At 39.3% G+C, this 24,246-nt stretch overlaps 1 protein-coding gene across 3 annotated transcripts in view; it reads left to right on the plus strand.

Annotated features, from left to right (window-relative positions):
- SPATS2L (spermatogenesis associated serine rich 2 like) overlaps positions 1 to 20,238 on the plus strand; it is a 76,409-nt gene extending 56,171 nt beyond the window's left edge. For all 3 annotated transcript variants that reach the window (XM_066189655.1, XM_066189653.1, XM_066189654.1), the window contains 5 exons: positions 10,892 to 10,950; positions 13,323 to 13,432; positions 13,967 to 14,069; positions 16,875 to 17,095; positions 18,908 to 20,238. In XM_066189655.1, the coding sequence (XP_066045752.1) occupies positions 10,892 to 10,950; positions 13,323 to 13,432; positions 13,967 to 14,069; positions 16,875 to 17,095; positions 18,908 to 19,291 (877 nt within the window). In that variant the 3' untranslated portion in view covers positions 19,292 to 20,238. The remainder of the gene's footprint in view (positions 1 to 10,891; positions 10,951 to 13,322; positions 13,433 to 13,966; positions 14,070 to 16,874; positions 17,096 to 18,907) is intronic.
- The last annotated feature ends 4,008 nt before the right edge of the window (positions 20,239 to 24,246 follow it).

Below are 24,246 nucleotides of genomic sequence, written 5' to 3' on the forward strand. Positions count from 1 at the left end.
GGGAAGATTCTGGTTCACTGAGCCCCCAGTTTACTTTACTGTTATAGCAGGGAGAGCTGTGTTTCTGTCTCTCCACTGAATATGAGCTGTGATCTCCCATTGTACTAAATTTGGTAATGTTGTCAGGATTGTTCTGGAACCATTACAGTGATTTTTGCTTATGAACTTAAATGTAGGAATAGATTGTTGGGATAAAAAAATTGAGTTCATCAACTCCTTGCACCTTTTTTTGGTAGTTCTCAGAAGGAACCTTTTCTCTGAGAAAACTATAGTTGGTTCTCATTTGCTGTGTAGTTCACGCTCACTTTTTTTATTTTTGGTAGCAGTGTTAAAAATACCTTACATCACACGTCTCACCTTGGCTGCAGGCAGTCACAGGCAATTCAGTCTTTAGGCAGTTGTCACTCTGGTCATGGAACAGACTTAGAATTCTTGAAAGTGCAGGGAGGTGGTAAGTTCAGAACTGGTATTCTTCATTTTTCATGTACTCATATTTTAGTTTGAAGAACAGTAAAGTGTATTGCCTAGTACTAAAATATACCAAAAGAGTTTGTAAATGCAAGTACTTAAAATGATGAAAATAGCCTGGAAGACTTTTCAATAGGCTTCATTTCATTTTGCCTCCTACCAGCTTCAGTGCCTAAATTATTGAAGTGGAGTCTGCTGGAAGCTCTAGAATGTAACAGATCTGTGGTCTGAATATTTGTGCCTCAGCATAACATTGCAACGAGGACAGTACAATGTCAGGAGATGTTTATGGAAATCTCAATGCTGGCTATGTTGCTTTTGGCAGCTTTTAAGTCTAACATTTAGGTTTTTCTTCAGATGAATGAAGGAGATTTTTTGTTTAAACAGTAAGCTGCTTAACACCTTGACTTAACACCTTCTTTGCTAAAATTAAAGAGACTATTGTGATATTTCATATGATCTTGTGGCCTAAACTTTGAGGAAGATGGGCACAGCTGTTTTAATGCCATATTTCCAAAAACTCCCTGACAACTGCTGTAGATTTACTGGATTTGGGTAGAAATCACCTGAACCAGTGATGCATATGGCTTCAGACCTCATACAAGGATGACATTATATTCCTGAGCTGCACGGTTTAATGTGTGTTATTTACATGGGAGTTTCCTCACTCCAGAACTGAACAAAACATCCCCAGTGCTAGTAGGAGTATAAGGTGTTTTAAGTGAGCATAGTTATTACCCTCCTTTGGCATGGAGTTTCACTGTGACACAGTCAACTTGGCTGTCATGGAAATATTAAGGAATTCAGCTAAACTGTTGCTCCTAGAATGCTATGGAGTGACCAAAGCAAGGACATGATGTCAGGTCTCCATTGTGATTGTGATTTCAAAGCGTTTTTCCAAATTCCTCTCCCAGTTCATGCTGGAGTGTGGCCTGGTTGAGATGGACAGCAGATACAACAGCCACCAAGTGCTGTCTGTGTTCACAACTGCCAGGAATACTGGAATGAACTCAATACTCTAACCCCTTCCTGTTACACACAGCTGTCACCACCCAAGGGGTTTTTAGTGAAGCTAAATGAAGTCAGATGTTTTTATCTTACATTGCAGCTGAATGCTGAAACACATACTAATTTGTCTCTTTTGGGTTTATTTTTCTTCCTTTGATTGTAGGATATAAGCCCACTTTTGTGTCCTTTATTGCTATCAAGGTCAGAATCAAAACTGCATTGCAAGAGTCAGTAATGTTTTTGACTTTCTGATGATCTGTTTTGGTTTTTTAAATCTTCCCATTATTTTACCAATGACAGAAAGAATGAAGAATGCAGAGATAATATCATGTATCTTCCTCCTACTTCCAGACAGTAAATGAAACCATTATTATGGAGTTAAATGAATAGCACATGTGGCCTAAGATGTCCTGAAAGCTTCAGCAGAAACATTCACAAGATCAACTCCTTTTAACAGCAGAAACTATTGAGTGATAGCTGCCAGTGAAAATCCATGTTTCTCTCTGGCTCAAGTGTTTCACAGCTTGACCTTACCAATAGGGAAGTTAGTCCTGAACATGTACTATGCTGCTGTTTAAAAAGTCACGAAGCAAAATAGTGCATACCCTTCCACAATCTGAAAAACAATGCTAGGGAGCAGATGTGCTGTGAACTCCTGTAAAATCCTCGGGGGAAAGCACAATGCTTACTTCAGTTTTGACTTTGTAGTAAAATGGGGCAAATAGCAATCCCAGAAAGATGTTTATTTAAAAACATTGCATCACTTCCTCTTTCTTAAAGAGCCTCACTGAAGTTTCTACTAACTGGTGTAATTCTCTGTGTGCTCAGAAGAAGTGATAACAGCTTGCATTTATTCAGTTATTTCATGCCAGAAGACACTTTACAAGCTATGGGCTGGACCAGGCAAGGCATTTTGTCCCACAAGAAGTCTTCTGCAGTCTCAAGTGGATTGTGCTCCTGCTGTGATCCAGCACTCTGGTCACCCCTGTTCTTGCTGGGTTTTCTGTGACATTGCTTTCCCAAGGTTATGAGAGCACTCAGCAAAGCAAGCTGAAGGGCTGTGTTCCTCATGCTCACATGCGCCTGAAAGTTAAGAGAAAGAAGCTTCTTGGTAGTATTCCTTGATCCAGTATTTCTCCTCATTGCATTCAGCTTTGGTGTATGTTTTTCAGGAATACTTTTATGTGAGTGAGAAAGAACATAAGGTGCTCCCCTCGCTACTTCAGTATAAAATATATCAGAGCATAGCCATGTCCCACATTAGTGTAGAGCACAGAAAAGAAGGCTACCAAATAATCCTCAAGTTCCAGGGGAAGGTTAAGAAAGTTAAATGAACTCTCCTCTTACTAGAATGCACTTGAGCCATTTTATTGCCAGGCTTAAAACCTACATGCGTTAACTGTGTTCTCACTTCTCTGCCACCAAGAGACTGAAAAACCATTCTGGGGATAAAAGGAGAGCCCCAGGAAATCTGAGTGAAATGCATAGAGCACAAAAGGAGCCACAGTTCCCCGTAACACCTCTTGCCAGAAAATAATTTTCACATATTGGGCATTCATACAGTCATATGGAAAACTAAAAGGAAACATCTGCTACTTGCCCATATTGTCTGCTGCCAGCCACAAATAGTCTGTAGAAAACAGTAAGAACCAGGTTTAATTACTCTGCATGCACAACTGAACCACATAAATACAGGCTTCTCTACTCTTTCCTAACATGCTGGTGCGTCCAGTCCTGTGTAAAGAGCATGAAAATCAAAACAGCTGAATTTTTGGAGTGAGGAAAAAGCCATTGAAAGCTTTACCATAGGCTAGATAAAGAAAAAAAAAAAATCTGACATAATGCTGGGAAATGGAGTTTGGCAATACTGACAATTTAAAAACATAATAAAATAGATTCAGGGTAACAGTTAGAAAGCATGTGCTGTGTGTTTGGGGAAAATTAAGCAGTTTTTATATTGTTTTCTAAATTAAAGCAGACGAGTGGTTGAATGGGGGAAGAAGTAATCTAAAATAACAGAATTATGTTTGTACTTACATAGTTGTGTCTGTACTCAGTGTGGGGTAGTGAGCAGAGGTGCAAGTGGTCACAGCTGTAGAACAGTGAGAACACAGTTGCCCCTTTCTGGGACCCCTCGTTGGCAAACTGTAAAGACAATGGTTTTCTGTCGCCTGTAGCCCAGAATCAGTGGCACCAGATGAAAGCTGCCTGTTTGTGCTGTGGGAGTTTGGAGATGGGCAGGTGGCTGGAAATTGTTTCTTAGCTGTTGTCCGTATTTCATGGTGCTGTGTCTCCCTTCTCCCCTCCCAGTCATTCGTAGGTGTGTTTGTCATCCTCAGTAAAACACAGAACACAGGTTTTGAGGCCATGCAGGTAGACTCTTGATTTCGTGCATGTCATTGTGGATGAAAAGTGAATATCTCCTTTCTGATCTCACTGTCGTCAGACTAATGAGAAATCTAGCTTACTAAACACAAAAAGAGAATAATTAACTTGAAAAATTTCAAGTGACATTACACCAAAAAGCCAGACTGTTCTTTGAGGCCACTTTCCAATGTGCTTTTGGGAAAGTTACCTCCTTTCTGTAGCAAGAGCTCAACAACTGTCTTCTCCTTGCTGGAGTGTGTTTAGGCTAAAATATATAAAACCAGTAAAGTATTCAGATACCTCAGGAATCAGATCAGAACTGAAAGATATACTTGACAAGTTTGTGTAAAAATGCGCAGGATGCTAACAAGCCATGATGCAATTCTTACCATTGTTAAAACTGCCAAATTGTGAGACGATGCCTTCATTTCTAAGTAACTAAAATTTAGAAATGTTCCTTCAGGAAAAGGTTTTCCATGTCAGTTTTTAGCTTAAACAGGTTTTTATGATGAGGCAATACATTTCTAATTGTTTGTAAAGAGATCTTAAAAGAAAATTGCAAATAGATCTTTAATTATGGTGCATTTACCAGATCGCACTGTGTGCTGGCTGGCTGCTAAAGAGAACAATGTTAGTAAAGGTAGATAAAAAAATTACACAAAATGAACTTGAATAACTAAAAGCCTTTGGACATTTTCAGTTCTAGCACTAGATTGTGCTCTGCAGAGGGAAGGATTTTAGTGAAATTGATTTATGCTGTCTTTTGTTTATCTTCTTATTGTCAGACTGTACTAGTGACCAGAATGAAAATTCATGTAATCTGGTTTGCTCTGTAAACATTGTACGTATGCTAATACGGTGATCAAATAACCTTCAAGCATTGTGAACACTTAAATAATATTGAACTAATACTGGAAGAATATAATCTACTGAAACATTGCAAAATATGTAATGTACCAGCTTTTCCAACAAGGTATTTTCTACTCTCTCTCTCTATATATATATTTCCTATTAATATAAAGAAAACTTGAAGTATCATTTCTCTAATTACAAAATAGCATGGCAAGTCAGTAATCCTGTAACCCTTGTAATCACCTACTACAGGTGATTGGGCTTTATATTTACATTGTCATCACATAATTTTAGTTCCTTGTACCAAAAGTTTGACAGGGACAATTCAAGTTTTTGGATTGATGTGAGTGATCTTCTGTGAAATACACAATTAGAGATTCTTATCAGTTGTCTTTTCACACTGCCTGTGGGTCAAGTATGTTCATGCTAGGAGGGAAATATGTGCAAGAAAAACATAATACTTAAAGACCAACGCAGAGCTTATCAGGACCATTTCATGAATTTGCATGTAACCTCAGCTCAAATACAGCAGAGACAGTAACAGTACTAACAGCCCTCAAACTTGCTTGGGCTTGTCAGCAGCTTGTCAATCAGCACAGCTTCAAGGAGCTACTGGGGTCTGTTCCAAAGTGTTGACAGAGCAACATCACTGGGGTGTATTGTATTTTTGTTGATGCCTAAACTGTCAGACTCCAACAGTGTCTCATTACTCTAACTCCCTTCCTCATGAAAAAAGGGCTCAAATTGTAGCTCAGTGTTCAGCAGCTCTCCAGCTGAACCAGCCCCCAGAGGATGCCCAGGAAAAAATAGCTCTTCCCCCTTCCGGATGAAGAGCCCTGCTGCAGTTATCCAGGATGCCACAGCTGACCTTGTCTTCCTCAGTCTCCAGAACAACAGTCATTCTCAAACTGCACAAAGCTGGTTCAGGGGAGAGTAAAGTTTATTAAACGTCTCAAGGAGAAAATTGGCATTTTGAGGGGTTTAACAGGGTTATGAAAGGACTCCTTTGAATCTCACATAACAGTAACCTCTGTGCCACGCAGCGGGGGCTTACCTTTGTGAGCTGTGTCAGCATGTTTGCCTCCATGTCAGCTTGGTCTTTTTATTTCCTCATCTCTTCAGGCACAATAGGTTTGTCATAATGCCTAGAAGAGGCAGAAGGAAAGAGAAGATTCTGGTCATCAGGAAACCTTGTGATTCTCATCAGTAAAGCTATAAATCAGCCAGCCTGGCAATCTGAAGCAGCTTTTTTTAAGAGGCACTAATAACTTTAATCATTTTAGTGGGATTTGGAGGTATTGCAGCTGACTGAAAATACCTTTTCTTTAGCACTGTGCAAATACTAGATTTTATGCTGTAAACTAGAGGAAGATTAATTTGTTTCCACTGATGTCAGAACAAATTCAGAATTTGTTCTCAGTATGAAACTGTGAAATGAGGCAGCTGTCAGCATAATTTGCCCCTATCATTGCTGTGCCAGCAGCTCATTGCAGTTTGGCATTTGCAGCTCTTTTGCCATTGTACACTACACTAGTGTGAATCCTGCCAGCCTCTGTAAGGCCAAGGCATGAGTACTGTTCATTTGACCAGGAATAGGGCACTTACGTTTTTGCCTTCAAAATCACTTCAGCAAAATGATTCCTAGAGAGCTGCTGTCTCTCCTGCTGCATCTCACATCTATACAGCACAAGCACTGGCTGTGTCTTATTTGCATGCCCTCTGTGTTAAGCCTGCCACATCCCCTGAACAAAACTGTCTCTTTCCTGAGCCCCACTTCAAAATTTCACCTGGATATTAAGTTCAAACAGTGCTAAATCCTGTGCTCCAAACTGCAGATACTCACCTATGGGGTACAGTGATATGGCGCAGATAGCTCAAGTTTGGTGCCCAGGTCCTGATCCTGAAAATGTGAGGGGTAAGAAAAGGAAGAATCAGTCCTCTCAGGAGACAAGGTGTGGCAAAGGGAAACAAGAAAGAGAGATAGTAATGTTACTCTCTTTTTTTCTATGTCATCAGTCTTAGAGATAAGGCTCACTTTATTCAGATCTGTCTTGAGTCTGTCGGTGAAGAGGGGAATTGAGTCCCAGTGTTGGTTCTACTACAGCAGGGGGACCTATGGACTGATGATTAGGGCATGGATTCAGGCACATTCAAAGCAAGAAGTGGTTCTGAGTTGTGTGTTTTTCACCAGAGTTGCAAATAGTATGTGGAAATAAATTCAGGTGTTGATACTGATATTCAAGGTAAAACGAAGGCATGGCTTCAGCCATGCCTTTCAGATTTTTAGTGCTCAGAGTAATCAGAAAAAAATTATCAAGATTATGAACTCTTCAGAACGTGAGCTAAAGTAGTACGTTCATGATTTCAAACCTGCTTCCAAACATCCGTAGAAAACCCAAGAGAAACAACATAACTGGAGAGGAAGGAATTAGCAGAACGTTTTCCCTCAGGTGTCTTTAGATCTGAAATTCTGTTCCTTGCTCCGCTAGAGCTCAAATCTGGTCATACCTGAGTGTGCAGAAAGTTCCTTTAGCACTCAGTATCCAGTTTTCCACAGCACACCAGTGGCTGCAGGCTCTGCACTGGGGTGTCCCAGCTTGATACAACTTTTTAGTGCCAACTGGACACTAAAAAGCATTAAAGTAAAATGCTTTCCTGGGAGGTATTGCTGCACTGAGCTTCCAGCAGTTCTCAATAACACTTTTGCTGTGGTCTAATCACAGTCCCTGTATTAAGGCTGAGTAGGGCATTTTTCCAGAAAATACATTAAAAATGGTTGAACTCCCAAGTTAAGGAGCCATTCAGTTTAAGAGACTGTCAGACCTTTGTGTGAAAACAGTGGGATACTAGCAGGAATGAGAGACAAGATTTGATCCATTGATTTCTCCGCGCTGTTCGTGTCCTTTCTCCTTCTATATGTTAGCATTAAGATTTCTCTTTGTATTTGTCTTTTTTTTTCCCTGAGGCCAGAGTTTTTTTTCCAGTTTCTTGTCTGTTGTTTTCATTTGTTTATAACTTTGATAAATTCTTCTTGGAGGCAGCGTTGCTCTGTTTTGCATTTGCTGGTGCTGGTTGGCCTAGGACATTTCTAAAGAAACATTAACTTTTCCCATATATGACATATGGCAGTTTATGGTTTCCAGGCTGAGAAATGTGGTTGTATGCTTCCAGATGAAAATGAGTATGTTCCTTTCCTTTAGCCAAGAGAGAGAGCATGCATGTCCTTTGCTGATATAAATTAGTACAGCTGCATTGTCTTCAGGGAAGGAAAACATTTTCAAGGTTTGTCTGTTAAAGAAACTTAATTTCTTACATGGACAAAGGCACCAAACAGTTTCCCTCTTGTATTATTCTTTAATTTTTCCAATGTTAGTTTATAGCTAGAAAGGAAAAACTCTGGTGGTTGTTCTTTAAATTTGTCAGTCCTGTCCTCTACTGCTCATCCAAACACTTTCTCTGAAATGTTTGTCAGAGATCAAAATGAAACATTAGGAGTGGAAAACTGTCTAGAACTGGAAAACAGATAAGATTTGACTATAAAATATGATAAATATAGGACTGCTATCGCCTTGTTTTTATTCTGGTGTTAAAAGTGGTTTTATCTGGCATCAAAATAAAATGTTAGGGGCCGCCAGTTTACTAAGGATCTGTTGTTAGAGTGCAGAGAGGACAATCCTGGAATGAGCTGCGCTAAAACACTCTTCTGATGAGCTCTGCTGTTGTGACCTTGTTGCTTCAATATGTTTTCCAGACAAAAGTTTATGTTTATATAACCTGTGTAGTGCACTAGGGAGGCACTTTGATAACAGAGACAGAAAAAGCAAAAATCTGCAGGTTTTTTAATTTAAGATAAAGTAGTAAACATGACTAGATTCTCTTTGTGGAGGATAGAAATGGGTAAGAACTTACAAGACTCATTTCAGCCACCTGTTGTGAAAGTCAAGGAAGTTTATTTAATCGTGTAGTTACAAATGCTAATTGAAAATAGATTAACTCTGAGAACATATGACTATTTAGATTAGCAAGCTGGAGTCATCACCTGCTTATTTGGCAGGTGATGCTTAATGCTTATGCCTGGAGAATATTGAGTGGCAACTGGAACAAATGTGTCCTTCTATTGTCAGAGTCTGCCTCTTAACTGATTTGCTCTACCGTAAAAAAACCCTGCTGTTTTATTTCCTCTGGTGTGTAGGTCACACTAAATTGATCTGGCAGGCTAAAACAATAATTTTAGTCTTTTTCTATGTATGAAACAAAAAAATGTGTTACATTGCAATTGTGTTGTCTTGCTGCAACCTTTGCCATCAGCCAACCTGCTTCTCTCCTTCTTGCTGGCTACTGGGTGGCAGTGTAAAGGTCTCCTTCAGGGAGCATGGTAGACTAGGAAAACTCAAGGACAGAAGACTGCAGAGCTTCTGTTGATGCCTTGGGAAGACTGACCTGAAATAGAGACTGGACAGAGCTAGAGAATAAAGTAGGTATTTATTGAAAGGCCTCTAGGATTCACCTTGGGCAGGACAGGAGCCTGACCAGGGCTACACACAAGGTAGAATAAGAATGGTCACAAAAAATGGTCGATCAGTCACAAGGTCTTACATTTTTATGTTTTGGTCCATTTGCATAATAGGGTTTAATTGTCTAATTACAGCTTCAGTTTGTGAGGTCCCATCCTTCTTGTTCTTCCCTTCAGTCCACTGTTGTTTATGCTTTGGGCCTGAAAGGTGTCCGTGGTCTTTGGCAGGAAGAGGATTTGTTTTGTCAGCCTGCTCTGTGAAGAGAGCTTACTGGCACTTAATATGAAGCTCAGAACTACATACCTAGGCAGCACAGAATCTGAAAAACATGAAAGCTAAAACTTAAGTCATCTCTGTTGCAAACCTCCTGTGTGAGGTTGGTTGGAAGATTTCAAGGAAGGATGAATGGCACTTGAACACGTTGTAGCTGGTAAATGTTTGTTTGTCAGCTTTGTGTTTGCCTTGTGTTCCCCACATTGCCTGCTCACCAATCTTTCCCTGTTTTAGTAAGGGACCTGTCAATACTTCTCTCTCTAAGTCTTCTGTCTCTCTTTACTCCCCACTGAAGTCTGCAGGATCTTCGCTTTCTTGCAAAGGATATTCTTGACAAATGTTTTGGGTTTAAGTTTTCTATAATGTCTTCCTTCAGTAGAAGCCTGTTCACGTGTAACACAGTGTACGAAAGCTGGGTACAAAAGCTAATGTTCAAGGTTGTTTTTACTAACAGGGTTGAGAGCTGCACTCTTCCCTTGAGTGCATGCCTAGATGTACTCCTGCTGTTTGACCTACTTTTTGCAATTCCCCCCCAGCTGCTTGAATTTACTCACACAAACATTAACATTGGTGGTGTTCATTAAATGTGAACTTAACTTTAAGAATAATCCAGTGAGGGGAAAACAGAATGGCACACCAGAGCAGTGTCCCCTGGAGAGCATTCTGCAGAGATGTTACTCCATTGGACGATGTCACTGCGTTCATAACGTGAGCAATTTACCCCATATTCTGTCTGCTCTCAGCAGACTTACCTGATCAGTTGCATTTTGACAGCTTATAAGCACTGTCAGGGATTGCACACCAGACATTTGTAAAAGGAGAGGCACGCAATTCCTTTAGGAAGGTTAGGTAAAAGTGGAACAACTCCTTCCCAGGTCTGGAGGGAATATGGGGCAAGGAAGCTGACTTCTGTTATGGAGATATGTTAATGCTTATTTACATCACAAACCATTTTCTTGTTTACCTTGACATATTTTGCAAAAATATCTCTAAGGAAGAAAAGGAACTCATTCCACATATCTTTAATTTTGTTTCATTCTTAGTTTTGTGCCAAGACTTAAGCTGTATTAATCTGGGTAGCAGCCATGGTATATCTGGCTTAATTAGGAAACAGACTGTTTAGTCATTTGAGGATTGCTGTGCTGAATCAGACTGATTTCCACATCTGTGCAGATACATGGGAAGGCCAGTGAGATGGTTGTGTAAAGCAGCACACACTCATTATCACAAATTTTTTGTAGCTGGCATGCCTAGGTATTTTTTCAGCGTCAATTTTTTAAGTCTTATTCATTTCAAAATTGCCCATTATTAATGTCTGAAGTCTGTGTGTAGTTACAGCTTTTGATTTTGATGGAGTTCTAGCATGAATAAATCATGATTTTTTTTCTTTCTTTTCTTTTCTTTTTTAGCATCGTAGACAAAGAAGTGTCATTAATGGCAGAAATTGATAAAGTTAAAGAAGAAGCCAGTAAGTAAAAAAAAATACACAGGGAAATTTTGGACTGCTGTTGAAACAGTTGTTTTGTTTTGGCAGAAAATTACACAATCCATAAATTTGGTTAGCAGCATTCCATCATCTTTCACTCTATATGTGTAGTCAGATGAGGCTTTAAGGTGCCAGGGTAGTTCCTATGAGGATTGTGCATCGAAATTTCAGTGTTATGAAATTAGGTAAACCAAAAGGTGATACAGAGTTTGATTTAAATTGCTTTCTCCTTCTGCTTACCTAACAGAGCTTTTTGACCACTCTTTTTTCTTTGTTTTCCTCATTTCTGTGGTTATTCAATTACTTTGTTTCCATCTATCAATCACTTTTTGCTTGCTTATATTACCTACATAAGTTAGAATACTGGAATTAGGAAGTAGGGGAGTAGGTTATTGTGTTGCTTTGCATAGCTTTAAGGAATAGTGATCAAGCTTATGAATTAGAAAATTTTAAAAATCAAAAAACAGATGGTTACTGCAGTCTGTTTACTTAATAATTGGTGGGAGTTGATTGCATTCCAAGCTTTCATGTTGTCTCTGGTTTTTGCATTTTCATGTATATATATATTCTGTTTTGAGGGGTGAGGAAAGCAAGATAAGTCTTATATTAGAATACCACAATATCTATCTTACACCCCATCCAAGATAGTGTTTGTATTTACCCCCAGTAAATACAGGGGGATGTTTCAGTAGAGAATGCTAAGCAAGAAATTGAAGAGTAACCAAAGCATTGTTTGAATGATACTTTTGTTGGCAGATGAAAATGTCCTTGATATGAATGCATACAGTCCTTTTATTGATTTGTGAATTTAAGGTCCTTCCGAGCAGGGTCACAAATATATTGAGCATTTTTGAATGCTTCATTTGCATTTAGAACTCACTTAGTTCACAAAAGTATACTAATTGAATTTTTGTTGAAAAAAATGCTCTAAATTCTCTGTTGCTGTCCAAGTCTTTTCCAGTTGAATATGTGTAGAAACTAGAAGGTACAAAGTTACGACAGCAAATATTTGCAAAGTTTGTGTTTTGAATTTCATTTGCTGATTTTCTAGGAATAACATGAAAAAGATGTGAATTTGAAGCTTTGTGTTATTCTGGGAAGGACTTGTGGAGGGATATATATCCACAGTTTTTGGTTATTCAAGGTCAGGCTCTGAGCAACCCCATATATTGAAGATGTCCCTGCTCATTGCAGGGGGTTGGACTGGAGACCTTTAAAGGTCCTTTCCAGCCCAAACTATTTGTTGACTCGACAATACTTTCAAAAGAATGTGTTATCTGATAAAATAGATTATAATGGGTTGAGAAACAAACTGTCTGTGAAATATCATTAATTCTCACCTTTAAAAATAGCATTAAAAAGTATAGGCTGGTTACATGACTTGTCAAGTGTGCTGTGGAAATCTGTGTAAAAAGAAGGCAAAGAAACCAAAATCTCTACTGCTGTAGTGGAGTGTGTGTCCTTAGGATAGTTTACATTAAGTACCACTCCCCCTGACTGTATGTGTAAGTTCAAGATAAAAGACTGTGATTGTTATTATTTTACATTTAGATGTTGTTTTCTCTCTGCCATAAGTACTGATCCCATCAGCCACCTAATCAGTTGTTGCTTTTACACTGAGTCACCATTTAGGTAAAAGTTTGCATATATTTCCACCAAAATTGTAATGTTGTATTATCTTGTGTACAGGTAGATCATTGCTTCATGGTTTATGAATAATCTTTCCCTATAAGAATAGAACTACTCACCCCTTCCTTACACAGAATATACAAGACAGGCAGTAATGAACATTTAGTATTTTTTTCATCAAGACTCTTGGCCTTCAATGCTGCTTTGCTGTTAAAATGGCAAATGTGTATATTCCATATGTGAAAGCAAAATTGCGATGCCAGTGATTTTAACATAAACTGTATATGAACAGGTTTTTTCACAGGAAGTGAAATTCCCCTGTGTAAATCAAATGTCTTCAGCATGTCTTCAGAAACAGGCTGGTGACTCAATGCATTGCTTCTTTCTATGTCTCTGAAAGGCTCTCTGTTTTTGTGCTTCAAAATAAAGCACTGAAAAACTCAAAACAACATATCTTAGCCCCTCTTAGTCTGAATCTTGGAGGATTGGTTTAACTTAGATTTTATGACAGCCATCCCATTTTCAGATCTTTTTCAAAATCAGGCAGTACAGTGAAATATGCTGATCAGCTTAATCTGTGCAAGTATCATATTGGAAATCCAGATGAAGTCAGTGGTCCATGTGTTTGCCTCACATGGGATGTACCATGTTAATGCCCAAAGACTAATAAATTACAGAGCAGTTTACCTTCCTAGCATTAATGACTGACTATTGGTATTTGGCAGTGGAAATCCTGACTGCTCGGCAGAAGAAAGCAGAGGAGCTGAAGAGACTGGCAGACCTAGCCAGTCAGATGGCTGAAGCACAACTCTCTGAACTCAGGGCTGAAATTAAGGTCAGGCATTCACTTCTGCTTGGGTGTTTTAGCCATTTGCAGAAATGCCGAGAAAGAGTTGTTACATTAACATGCCCTGGCTGTTCATTCCTGCTATGGGTGAAGGCTAAATAGCTTTCCATAGGGAAAGCGTAGCTTCTTAGAGCATTGTTGCACCTCTGAGCAGTGTACAGATGCTATCAGAGGAGTGTAAGCTATCCCCTCCTAAGTGTAGCAGTGGGGAGTTTTGCTGTTTGTGTATCATTTAGACTCAGCAAGTAAACCTGATAGCTTCAGGTTCAGTGATCAAACATCTGTTCTCCACTGAAATGACCCTCTTCCCAAGTGTGGGAGTGACCCACCCATCACTGGGCTGTGAGATGTAATTGGGTAAGGATGGGAAAACACTTGGTTCTGCACAGAGATCTTGTGAACAGGGCAGGGTCAAGAATTTGTTGAGCCTTAAAGCAAACTTAAGTATTGATTGGTTCCTTCACCATCCATAGAGTCTTCTGCTCAGAATGTAAATCACTGTTAACATGTCTATTTTTGCAGCACTTTGTGAGTGAACGGAAATACGATGAAGAGCTGGGCAGGTCTGCCCGATTTTCCTGCGATACAGAGCAGCTGAAGACCCAGATTCAGCTCTGTGGAGAAAGTAAGTGCTGATGATCCCTCTCACTGAGTTTCTCAGAACATAGCTATTCAGCAGAGCTGACAGCATGTGCTGCCAGTGTGTGAGTGTGCAGCAAGCCCAGTATGAGTGGTGTCTCTGGGTGCAGCAGGACTGCTGAACACACACTAGTCAATTTTACCGTTTCCAACATGTTAGACTCACTGTGCCTGGGCTGCACGCTCCATCTGCAGGTGCACAGTACCATCTTTGACAGAGATTTCCAGGTGTTACTTGGATCAGTTGGAGTTTTCAATCTAAACAGGATCCCAACTCTAGGGAATACACAAATTCAGTAATTTATAATAAATAGTAAATTGGAAACTTCTGTGTGTGAGCATAATGTAATGAGACCAATTCAGATCTCTCCTGCTAAGAAGTAACTCCCCAGCTTTATAACAGTATTCACTGGGTTTTTCAGGAGCCATCTAGACTTCCAAATCATAGAATCACTAAGGTTGGAAAAGACTGATCCCACCTTGCTGCAACCTCCTTTGAGGTAGTTGTAGAGAGCAGTAAGGTCTCCCCTCAGCCTCTTTTTCTCCAGGCTCCTGTTTCTAAATCATCTGCTCTTCTGTTTGGAAATTCAGGTTCACATTTTTACTTCAAGTATCATGTCCTTGTTGCAAAATAGGAGCCTATTTCTCATCTCTATCATGCTTTTTTTTCCCCCTAAAACAAAGTAAGTGATATAAGGCTTTGCCCAGTATGTTACCGTGCCCTATGGTATTCCATTCAGGAGAAAACTGGTAAAACAATACTGAACAAGTGTATCTTAGTGGAAGGAAAATAATAAATGTTTTCAAGCAGTTCCTAAAAATAGAAAATGGAGAGAGTACTGCACACTCTGCCAATACAAGCTTCTGACTACATAGCTAAAGAACTGACAGCTTGGAGGCATAACCAGTTTAACTCATTAGACCATAAGAGTTGCTTTTGCAGAATACTTTGAAGATCCATCTAACCCCATATCCTGTCTCAGTGAAACCAACCCGGGATGTTTCAGAGGAAGACATAAACTTCCCATTAATGCATTTAATTGTTTACAGTCACCTCATAGACCCTATCTAATACCCTGAAGCATAAGAGATTGAAAATTCTATAAAGATTATCTTGACTAATAATACCACAGCTGCTATTGATACCACCATAGACTATTTTTTAAAACTCATTGAACTACTTTCCTAAATAACTTCCAGCTGCAGTTAATTCTGCAAGTTAATTATTTATACCTCATTTCAGTAAAGCATTACATAAGCACAGTTTGATGCAGGCCTGTTTAAATCAGGTCAGTGAAGTCAAAAGAGCAGCTTTTAGAAAGGGAGCAGTGTCATCCTAGAAATGACTGATAGTGCACTGACTGTCTGAAGAATTTTGCTCATACCTGCCCTCAGTGACCTTAGATGAGCAACTTGTGATGATTGGTGTCTTTGACAAGAGCTTTTCAGTGCAAAATATGTTTCTCTTAGCATCATCTCTCAGTGAGGCCCATCCCCTGCTAGGAGCTGCAAATGCCCCTCAAACAAGAGATTATACAAGGCCTATAGCTAAGAACAGCCACTCTTAGGGGCTTTAATAAGAGCAATAACTAAACCCACAGAGCTTGTGCAAAGGAAAGAATGTTCTAGCATGAGGAGATCATAGCATATACTTAAAATGAAGGGCAGGAAGAAACAAAAATAATTGGGTTGATATATATCAGAACATCCAGTATCTTTTCCTTGTACATCTTTTTTGTTAAAAATACATTTTTATGACAAGCATCTGGGTTTTTATATGGGCTTCCATGTGCAGCCGTCTGTTTTAGATGAGAAGGAATTAATAGAATTCAGGGATGGTTGGCTTCACTGAACTCAGAAGAGAAAATTCAGTTCATTGTGCAGATCATTGCATTGTTTTTCTGAAGAGGCCACCTAGTGGGAGAAGTAGCTGATATTGGTGTCAGTGAATAAGATCCTCAGAAAACCCAACAGATGATGCTTACTTAGCAAAATGATTCCTCATCTCCTTTCTCTGAACTAGAAGTGAAAAAATAAAAGTACCTCTTAGATAAAAACAAGTGTCTCTCTGGAGTGAACCTTAAATTTGTCATCTGTACCAGAAGGAAACAGAAAAATTCCATAATCAGAAAAATCAGGATAGCAAATTAAGATCAAGAACTTCATTAGCCTCAGAATCCTCTTCAAGACTGCTTGGGGGGCATTTTGCAAAGACAGCTTGAAGAAATGCAGAGAGGAATCAAGGATTTTTTGGGTGCATTTTATATATAAACATGACAGTGCTTACTAAATTAGGCAGCCTCAAGATACTGAGAAGTATTTTGAGAGTAGGAATATACTGAGATGGACAGTAGTGGTTCCTGATGGTGCAGACTGTTGTGTTCTGCATGAAGTAGATTAGTGCATTGCATCCAGTTCCAGGTTTTGTAGATACCCATGATACAGAAAAACCTTTTGAACATATTTCCTTTAGAAAGGAATAAATTAAGTCCTCTTGGATGCCCAAAGCCTGGCCTTCTGCCAGGCTCCATCCAGTTTTAATGCAGTGCCATGTATTGGCTCTTATATCTCCAGAAGTGCCTTGCAGTGAGGCAGACTTACAGGTGTAGAACACTATGGTCTGACTCCAACCAAGCTACTTCAATAGTTACCTTAAGTTAGCTTACTTCATTATTTAAAGTGAGACTGGAACAATGCTTCCAAAATTAACTGTCAGCAGGATAAGAATACAGCCTTCTGTTTAGATGTTGATCATTTACCTGGTAACACATAATCCCTTTTTTTTTTTCAGTTTCTCACCCAAAGAACAACTATTCCTCAAGGCCACCATGTAGTTTACTGCTGTCTTCAATGACCCCACATGCAACAACTGGCAAGCAAAATACACACAACCGAAGGTCCTCTAGTAATGTCAAGAACTCTGATAATAAAACAGCCAACAGTAAAGTACAAAGTTATTCTTCTTCCAATCCTACAGAATCTTCTTCTCAAGGAATCCCAACAAATAAGCAGGTAAGATGTCACTTAGTCATGAACTAAACTAAATTACTTCAAAAACTTTCAGAAAAATAGGTAGCATTGAAAGTTACTAATACAAAATCAAATACTGATTTGTGGTCTACATTTAATTAGTAGTATTTGAAGATAGTAAGCATATATTTTCCAGCTTCATTTTCAAGTCAGTGTGAACATACAAAGTAGAAATACCAGAAATACCATATGAGTAAAGACAGCTGTCTGTGTAGAAGTGTCTAGTGGCAGTAATAGAGTGAAAAAGAAAACCTCTCCATTATAGCTGACTCCTATGGAGGAGAAACATTTAGTCCTTGACAAATGGTCAGCTGATGTGCTGTTGAAGCACAATTATTACACACACTTTGAAAGCAGAATCCTGCCGGGTTTAAAAGCATATTATTTCAGAAGCTCCATAATACAGATTACAGTATTGTAATATATTAGTAGCATTATCTATATATATGGACATATATATGCATATATGAATTATATTTAATTGTAATAGCACCTTAGAATGTCCCTGTACCATTGTTCTTAGGTAAAGCTGCCACTAAAGTTGGTCTGAATTTTGTCCCAGTGGGGACTTTAGGCTCAAGTAGATGAGTGAAGGGAAATGTAAGACAGTGCATAATGTCAGTGCATGTCCTGTCAGGCATGCAAATAAAAGTAATTCAGCCACTTCCCACTAAGACTTAAAGCATCCTCTGAGCAAAATATCACAATGGACGTGTCTTCTACCATGAGGATTCTTCACTTGACTTCAATTTACATGTGACCGTCTGTTCTTCTGCAGTCATACTGCAGTACTTGCACAAGTCTTTACTAGGAAAGCAATATTCATGATTTTGAAAAAAGTCAGTCAGTGTTAAGTTCTTCAGTACTTCTTAACTACTCAGAGAATCACAGTGTTTCCTGAGTCCCACTCCTGGCCCTGCACAAGACGCCCCAAGAATCCCACCATGTGCTTGAGAGCATTGTCCAAACACTTCTGGAGCTCTCTCAGGGTTGATGCTGTGACCTCTTCCCTGGGGAGCCTGTTCCAGTTGCCCAGCCACCCTCTGGGTGAAGAGCTTCTCTCTGATACCCAACCTAACCCTCCCTTGACACAACTTCAGGCCATTCCCTCCGCTCCTGTCACTGGTCCCCAGAGAGAAGAGATCAGTGCCTGCCACTCCTCTTCCCGTCACAGAAAAGTTGTGACTGCAGTGAGGTCTCCTCCTTAGTCTCCTCCAGGCTGAACAGAGCAAGTGACCTCAGCTGCTCCTCATACAGCTTCTCTTCATGGCCCCCTTTGGACACTCTCTAATAGTTTAATGTCTTTCCTACATCATGGCACCCAAAACTCCCCCAGCACTCGAGGTGAGGCTGCCCCAGTGCAGAGCAGAGGGGACAATCCCCTCCCTTGCCCAGCTGCCCATGCTGGCCTGATGCACCCCAGGACATGGTTGGCCCTCCTGGCTGCCAAGGCACTGCTGATTTATATTTAGCTTCTGCTGACCAGAACCTGCAGATCCCTTTCCTCAACAACTGCTGAGATGTCTAGAATTCCATCCCCTTTTCTATATTCTCTTGAATCATGGCAGATTTTAATTTGGCATCAGTGATGAGCCTGACATCGGTATCTCCAGACTTCTCAGATGTAGTATGGTACTGGTAGTTATAGTTACAATAAAGAGACTCTGGTAACAATCAAAACCTTTTAGTGTTTTCCCTCCTAAAAGTAACACTGTTAATTTTGACTGCTGTGTTTCTTGGCCTGTTGGAAGGATTCAGACAACCTAACAGTTAATCCCATTTCTTTCTGGGTAGAATGGGCCTTCTAGCCAGAGACGAAGATTCAACCCACAGCACCAAACCATGCGACTCAATGGATCTCATAAGTCACAAGGTAATGAGGCAGATCAAAATACAAAGAGTGGTTCCAGGTCTGAGCACAGAAGACAGCAGCATAACAGCTTTCGATCTAAAAATAAAGGAGCTATGAAGAATCAAGAGCAACCTACAACTGCAAGGACCACAGAGAATCCTACGGAGAAGTCCCGACGGAAGCATCACACACCGGACACCGCAGAGCACAGGCCTTTCCAAGGCAGCGTTGGCAGGGTGTCACAATGCAATTTATGTCCTTCGAGGATGGAGGTCTCTGCTGATGCCACTGTTCTTTCAGTGCCAGCTGTGACTTTGGTTGCTTAAAATGTCACAGTGATGGCAGGCAGAGAAATTCAATCCCTTCATTTTAGTTTGTTGCTCGAAAAGCTTGTTGGTGAAGAAAATAAGTCAGAACATAGTCTTTTAAATCTTTTGCTGCTTAAAACTTGTTGGTATCTTTATTACTTACTAATTATCAAAATTAAATCATACTTTCAAGGCTTTCCCCAGTATGTTCACATTTCTTTTCTTATGACTGTACGGAATCTGACCAAAGCAGCATTTACTTCTTAGAAAAATTAAACCTAGATTGGAAAGATAAATCGATAATTAAGTTCATAATAGCAAAAACCTGTTGTAGATATGTGGTTATACCAGTCAACATTATTATTTCATAGAACAGCCTGTGTTAGAAGGATCCCAGGAAGTCTGTATGCTGTGGTCTGCAAAGAAATCAAATAATCTTGTAGAATTTTTCAGCAAATCTCTATACACCTCTTTCTTTCTGTGCGTGTATACATGTACATGCATGCACACTGTATACACAGAGAGTATTGTTCTATACAAGAAGAGTTGAAAAAGCAGTTCATTTGATTTTAGCTTATTATTCCATAATCTGAGATCTTTAAATTCAAGTATAAATTGTATTAAATGTATTACATATTGGTATTTTTCATGGACAAACTATTTTTATGAGGCTGAGGAAATATGCTCATTTAAGTTTGGAATGTATATAGTAATGGCTATTCAGATGCACAGCCCTGTTCTCCATCCTTATCAGCCACTTTTCTATGACTAGTTGGATTTATTTTTTGCATATGAAAAGTTGCAGGTCTTCTAGACTTGAATTCAAATTATTTTTCTATATTTTTGCTGTAGGAACCATCTGTCCATAACAAGAGCTATGACTAATGAATTACTTAGTCTTTATGTTCTGAGTCTGTATTTCAGAAAACCTGTTTCTTCCAAATAATTAAAATCTTTCTACAATATCCTGGTGTTTGCTGCTTTGCAGTGCCTAACCTCGTGCTCTTACTCAAATTGTATTTGAGTAATGGAACTGGTGTCAGTGGGAGGCTTCAGCTGAGTTTGGATTGGACTAGGCTTTTGCTTCTAGCTTGATTCTAATCCCACAGCGCACGAAACAACCTTGCCGTGAGAGTCACCTCCATGCTGAACACATTTTACAGTAAGTTACTGTTTAACACAGTAAGGTGTCAGAATCAGAAAGGTGTAAAGGTCAGTAAGATTGGTCTCCCATTGAGGTCAGTAAGAGCAGAAGGACACTTAAGTAGCTTTAAAAGTTTACACCTAGGTGATTGTTTGCTATTGCTTTTACCGACTTCCTCTGCCTAATTTCTGTTTATTGACTGCACACTTCCTTAGTACTGACTGGATTGATTACTCCCCTCTGGGGCCCTTGAAAAATAATCTCGAGGGGAAGAGCGAAGTGCATTCCCAAATTTTTATTTTTCTTTATACACGTATACACTGTCCTACATGTGAATTTTGGTAAAACCTGATTTTAAAAGGCAAGTAACTCATTGTCATCTGGAAGAGTGGTGAAAGAAAAATAAACATGTAGGTGGACAATGGCTTTCTTAGCATTGCAAGCACTGCTATTGTCCTAGTTAATTACCTATCACACTTTTAAGCTGAATGTTTTGGGGTAGATGGAACTAAAATTCCAGAATCTCTGTTGTGCACACCCATCAGATAGGTAGCTTTTCAAAATTTATCTGCTGCCTTACAGTTTCACTGTAACCTCACTCTGAGAGATTCAATTACAAATTCCATGCAGATATTACACAAGAATTTCTTATATTATCCATATGTAAGTTGTGAAATGTGTCACTTCTTGTAATCCTAAAAAAATCAAACTTATCTGTAATGACAGTTATTCTTTCCTTATAGCTTCTGCACTTGATTATTGCATTATTGAAAGTTAATTTATTCCATAAGTAAGTTTCTCACAAGTGACCTTCTGCAGATAAATAAAATCTGTAACTTAACTCAGCACAATAGAACCACCTTGTGCTCTTCAGTACCAGGCAAGCTTTGACATATTGAAGGCTCAGTATTTGACAGATCCAGGACTAACAGGTGAGAGATGGCATTTCTCTTTTCTCTGGTGATGCTAAGACATCTTTGTTAAAGAGCTTTGCATGGGTTTGGTTAGGCTGAGGAAAAGGCTGGTTGTGGACATACTGCAGTTTTAGCACACCCAAGTTTTGTCTAGTACCTGTGCTGGTTTGGGAAGGTTATGCCAATGCACATTTTAACCACATTATGTGGCTGTGCTCTGAAACTGTGTCAGAATCTTCATCTTTCATGTGTGTCTGTATGCTTGGAATTATATCTGCCAATTTCTAGGAGTGTTTTACTGTTGGTGGTAGTTACAAGTAGCCAAATGCTCTTGGGCCCATCTTCAACAGAACTCCGTTTTCATCTTCCTATTACAGAGACAACTACACTCAATTCTCCTTTTAAGGGACTTGAAGAGGGGCAGTGAGGGAATTTATGGCAGGGCAAGGCTTCCCTTCCAGGCCAGTCCTCTTTTATAAAGAGTCTCCTCAATTAGCAAAGCAAATACAGCTGTTTGGCCTCACTCAGACACAAACATGGAATTCCCACTGCACTCTGTGCTCTTCCAGAAGTGGAAACACATCTTCAAGGGGCAGTATTTTAAAGCAGGTTGAATCTATCTTTTGTGTAAGATGAAAATCAGAGTAAGGGCAGAACCCAGCAAAATCAAGATCCACATACACAGCTGAAAACTAAAAAGCACAGGTAACATAATGCAATCAAGCTCTTTGGAGATCTTATATTAGTTAACCATGTTGGGGAAAAAAGAAAAGATAAAAAACTCAACACTTAATGTGTTTGAAAATCTTTCCTTTAAAGAAAACCCAATGATTCTGGAATTGGAATAACTTGCTGAACATGTTTGGTTTTTAACATGATCTCTGCTATAATGATTTATAATTTTACAAAGATTCAAAGTAAACCATTGTCACACCACTTGACAGTGCATCTAGTTCCAGTCACCATGATGGTTAATATTATCCATCTGTCATAAATGGTTCAACATCACTCTTAGCAATTAATAGAAACTGAACAAGATTCTATGATATAAAAACATGCTGAAAGTGCCTACTGAGATAAGTTGAAAGGCCGTGTTTGCACCCCATCCAGTTGAAAATAAATCAAGTCCTTCTTTCTTTACCTTCTTCACCACAGCCACTTTGTCATTTCATCTACTGAAATTCAAGGGGGTTGTTTTTTATTCTTTTAACCACAAGCTAGTATGTCCAGGACAAAGAGAAGACTCATTAATGCTGCTGTAATGCAGACAACACAAATGTTACTTGAAAAATACTGAGCCACCAAAATTAAGTAAACACTGAGATAGTACAAACTCTCAAAATCCTGTAGGAATATTCTGAAAGCTTCTTCTTGTATTCTCTTGTTTTTTCTCACCTAAATTATATTCTCTGATTCTGTGTTTATAGAAGCTTTCTAAATTCAAAAGTTGAAAGAAATCAGCTTCAGAGAGCCTTGTAAAAAGATTTTAAGATGCATGGTAAAATGCTCAGCTGTTGAATAAATAGCGAAGTAGAATTCACACAGAAGATAAGTATTAAAAAACTTCTTTTCAGATGGATTATTATGAAAAACAAATTTCACAAACTTAGTCTCATGTTCAAAGAATACTAGAGTACATTATGTTAGTATCCTTCCATAACTTCTGCTTTGTCCTTTGTTCAGTGAAATTTTTTGTTGAGATAGGAAGAGCCTTGGGATTGTTGATCTTCAGGTTTATTTTTAAAGAAAAAACACTAGCTTAAATACTCTAAAGGTCAGCTGGTCTTCCATATATTATAGTGCTCTACACCTTTATAGTGACTACTGTTCATGGCAAAATGTCTCGTTAAAAACATTAGTACATGAAAATTCAGGGGTTTTTATTCGTGCAAATTATGTTTCAAGTCCTTATGGTTGGGAGAAAAGCTGCAAATGTGATGGCTTTAAATGATCTAGCAAGTAAAACATTTAAAGAACCCTTCTGTAATTCTGATAGTCTCAGGAATTTTAAGAACTTGCTTTTTGGCAATGTTCTCAGTGTTCAGAGACAGCTGTATTTACTGTGCTGGAGAAGCAAAAGTAGTCGTAAAAACAGCAAAAAAACCCGGCACCCAATGCTAAGCAAGGGTACAAAACAAAGCCAGGTTTTGTTCACTGATTTAAACATCTAAAAGAGCTCTTGAAAATCAATGATCCAAACTTGCCTTTCTTCTGCTGATGGAAACATAGAGCAGCTCTTTGTTTCAGTATCATTGCTCCACATTTGCCCTGCTAAAAGAACGTCTCCTCCAGCCTGCACGGCAGGGAAGGAGGTAGACTTTCTTCAAATCATGGCACTTCAACCTCAACGTCTGTGCTTTGCTGCACACAAGTTAACGTTGTGCCCTCCTGATCTGAAATGACCTGCAGAAGGACATGGAAGGTGTAACTCAGACCCTGCAGCCCCAAAAAAGCCAACCCCCAGCAGTGTGACACAAAATGCCACAGCTGCACCAGCCTGGCCCCAGTGGCAGATCACACCCGGGTACCGTGTGTGTCTGTAAATGTGTGTCTCTCCAGAGAGAGCAGCCTTGTTACTGACACAGCACACTTCTTCCCTTGCTGTATTTCCGAATGTTCTCTCGGTGTACAAGCACAGGTGATCCCTTGCATTGCTAGTAAGAGCTAAAATGGTCATTTACCCTCACCAGAAGTGCCAGTAAGTGATTCAACTTCCCGTGTCCCTGCAGCACGCATATGTTGTACACTTGTGGCAACCTTGGATCTAATAAAAGCCACTTACTTTTATCTATTCTCCCCCCCCCCCCAAAAAAAAAGGTACAAATTGAGGTTCACTGACTAGTTAAAGTTGACTGGAATGTTAAACTGCATGTGCTTGAGCAATTTTTTTAATCCATTTTTCTTCCTCCCTTCCC

Source organism: Chamaea fasciata, unplaced genomic scaffold (genome assembly GCF_029207755.1).
Source record: "Chamaea fasciata isolate MVZ Bird 193981 ecotype frontalis unplaced genomic scaffold, bChaFas1.0.hap1 SCAF_8, whole genome shotgun sequence".
NCBI classification, from domain to species: domain Eukaryota; kingdom Metazoa; phylum Chordata; class Aves; order Passeriformes; family Sylviidae; genus Chamaea; species Chamaea fasciata.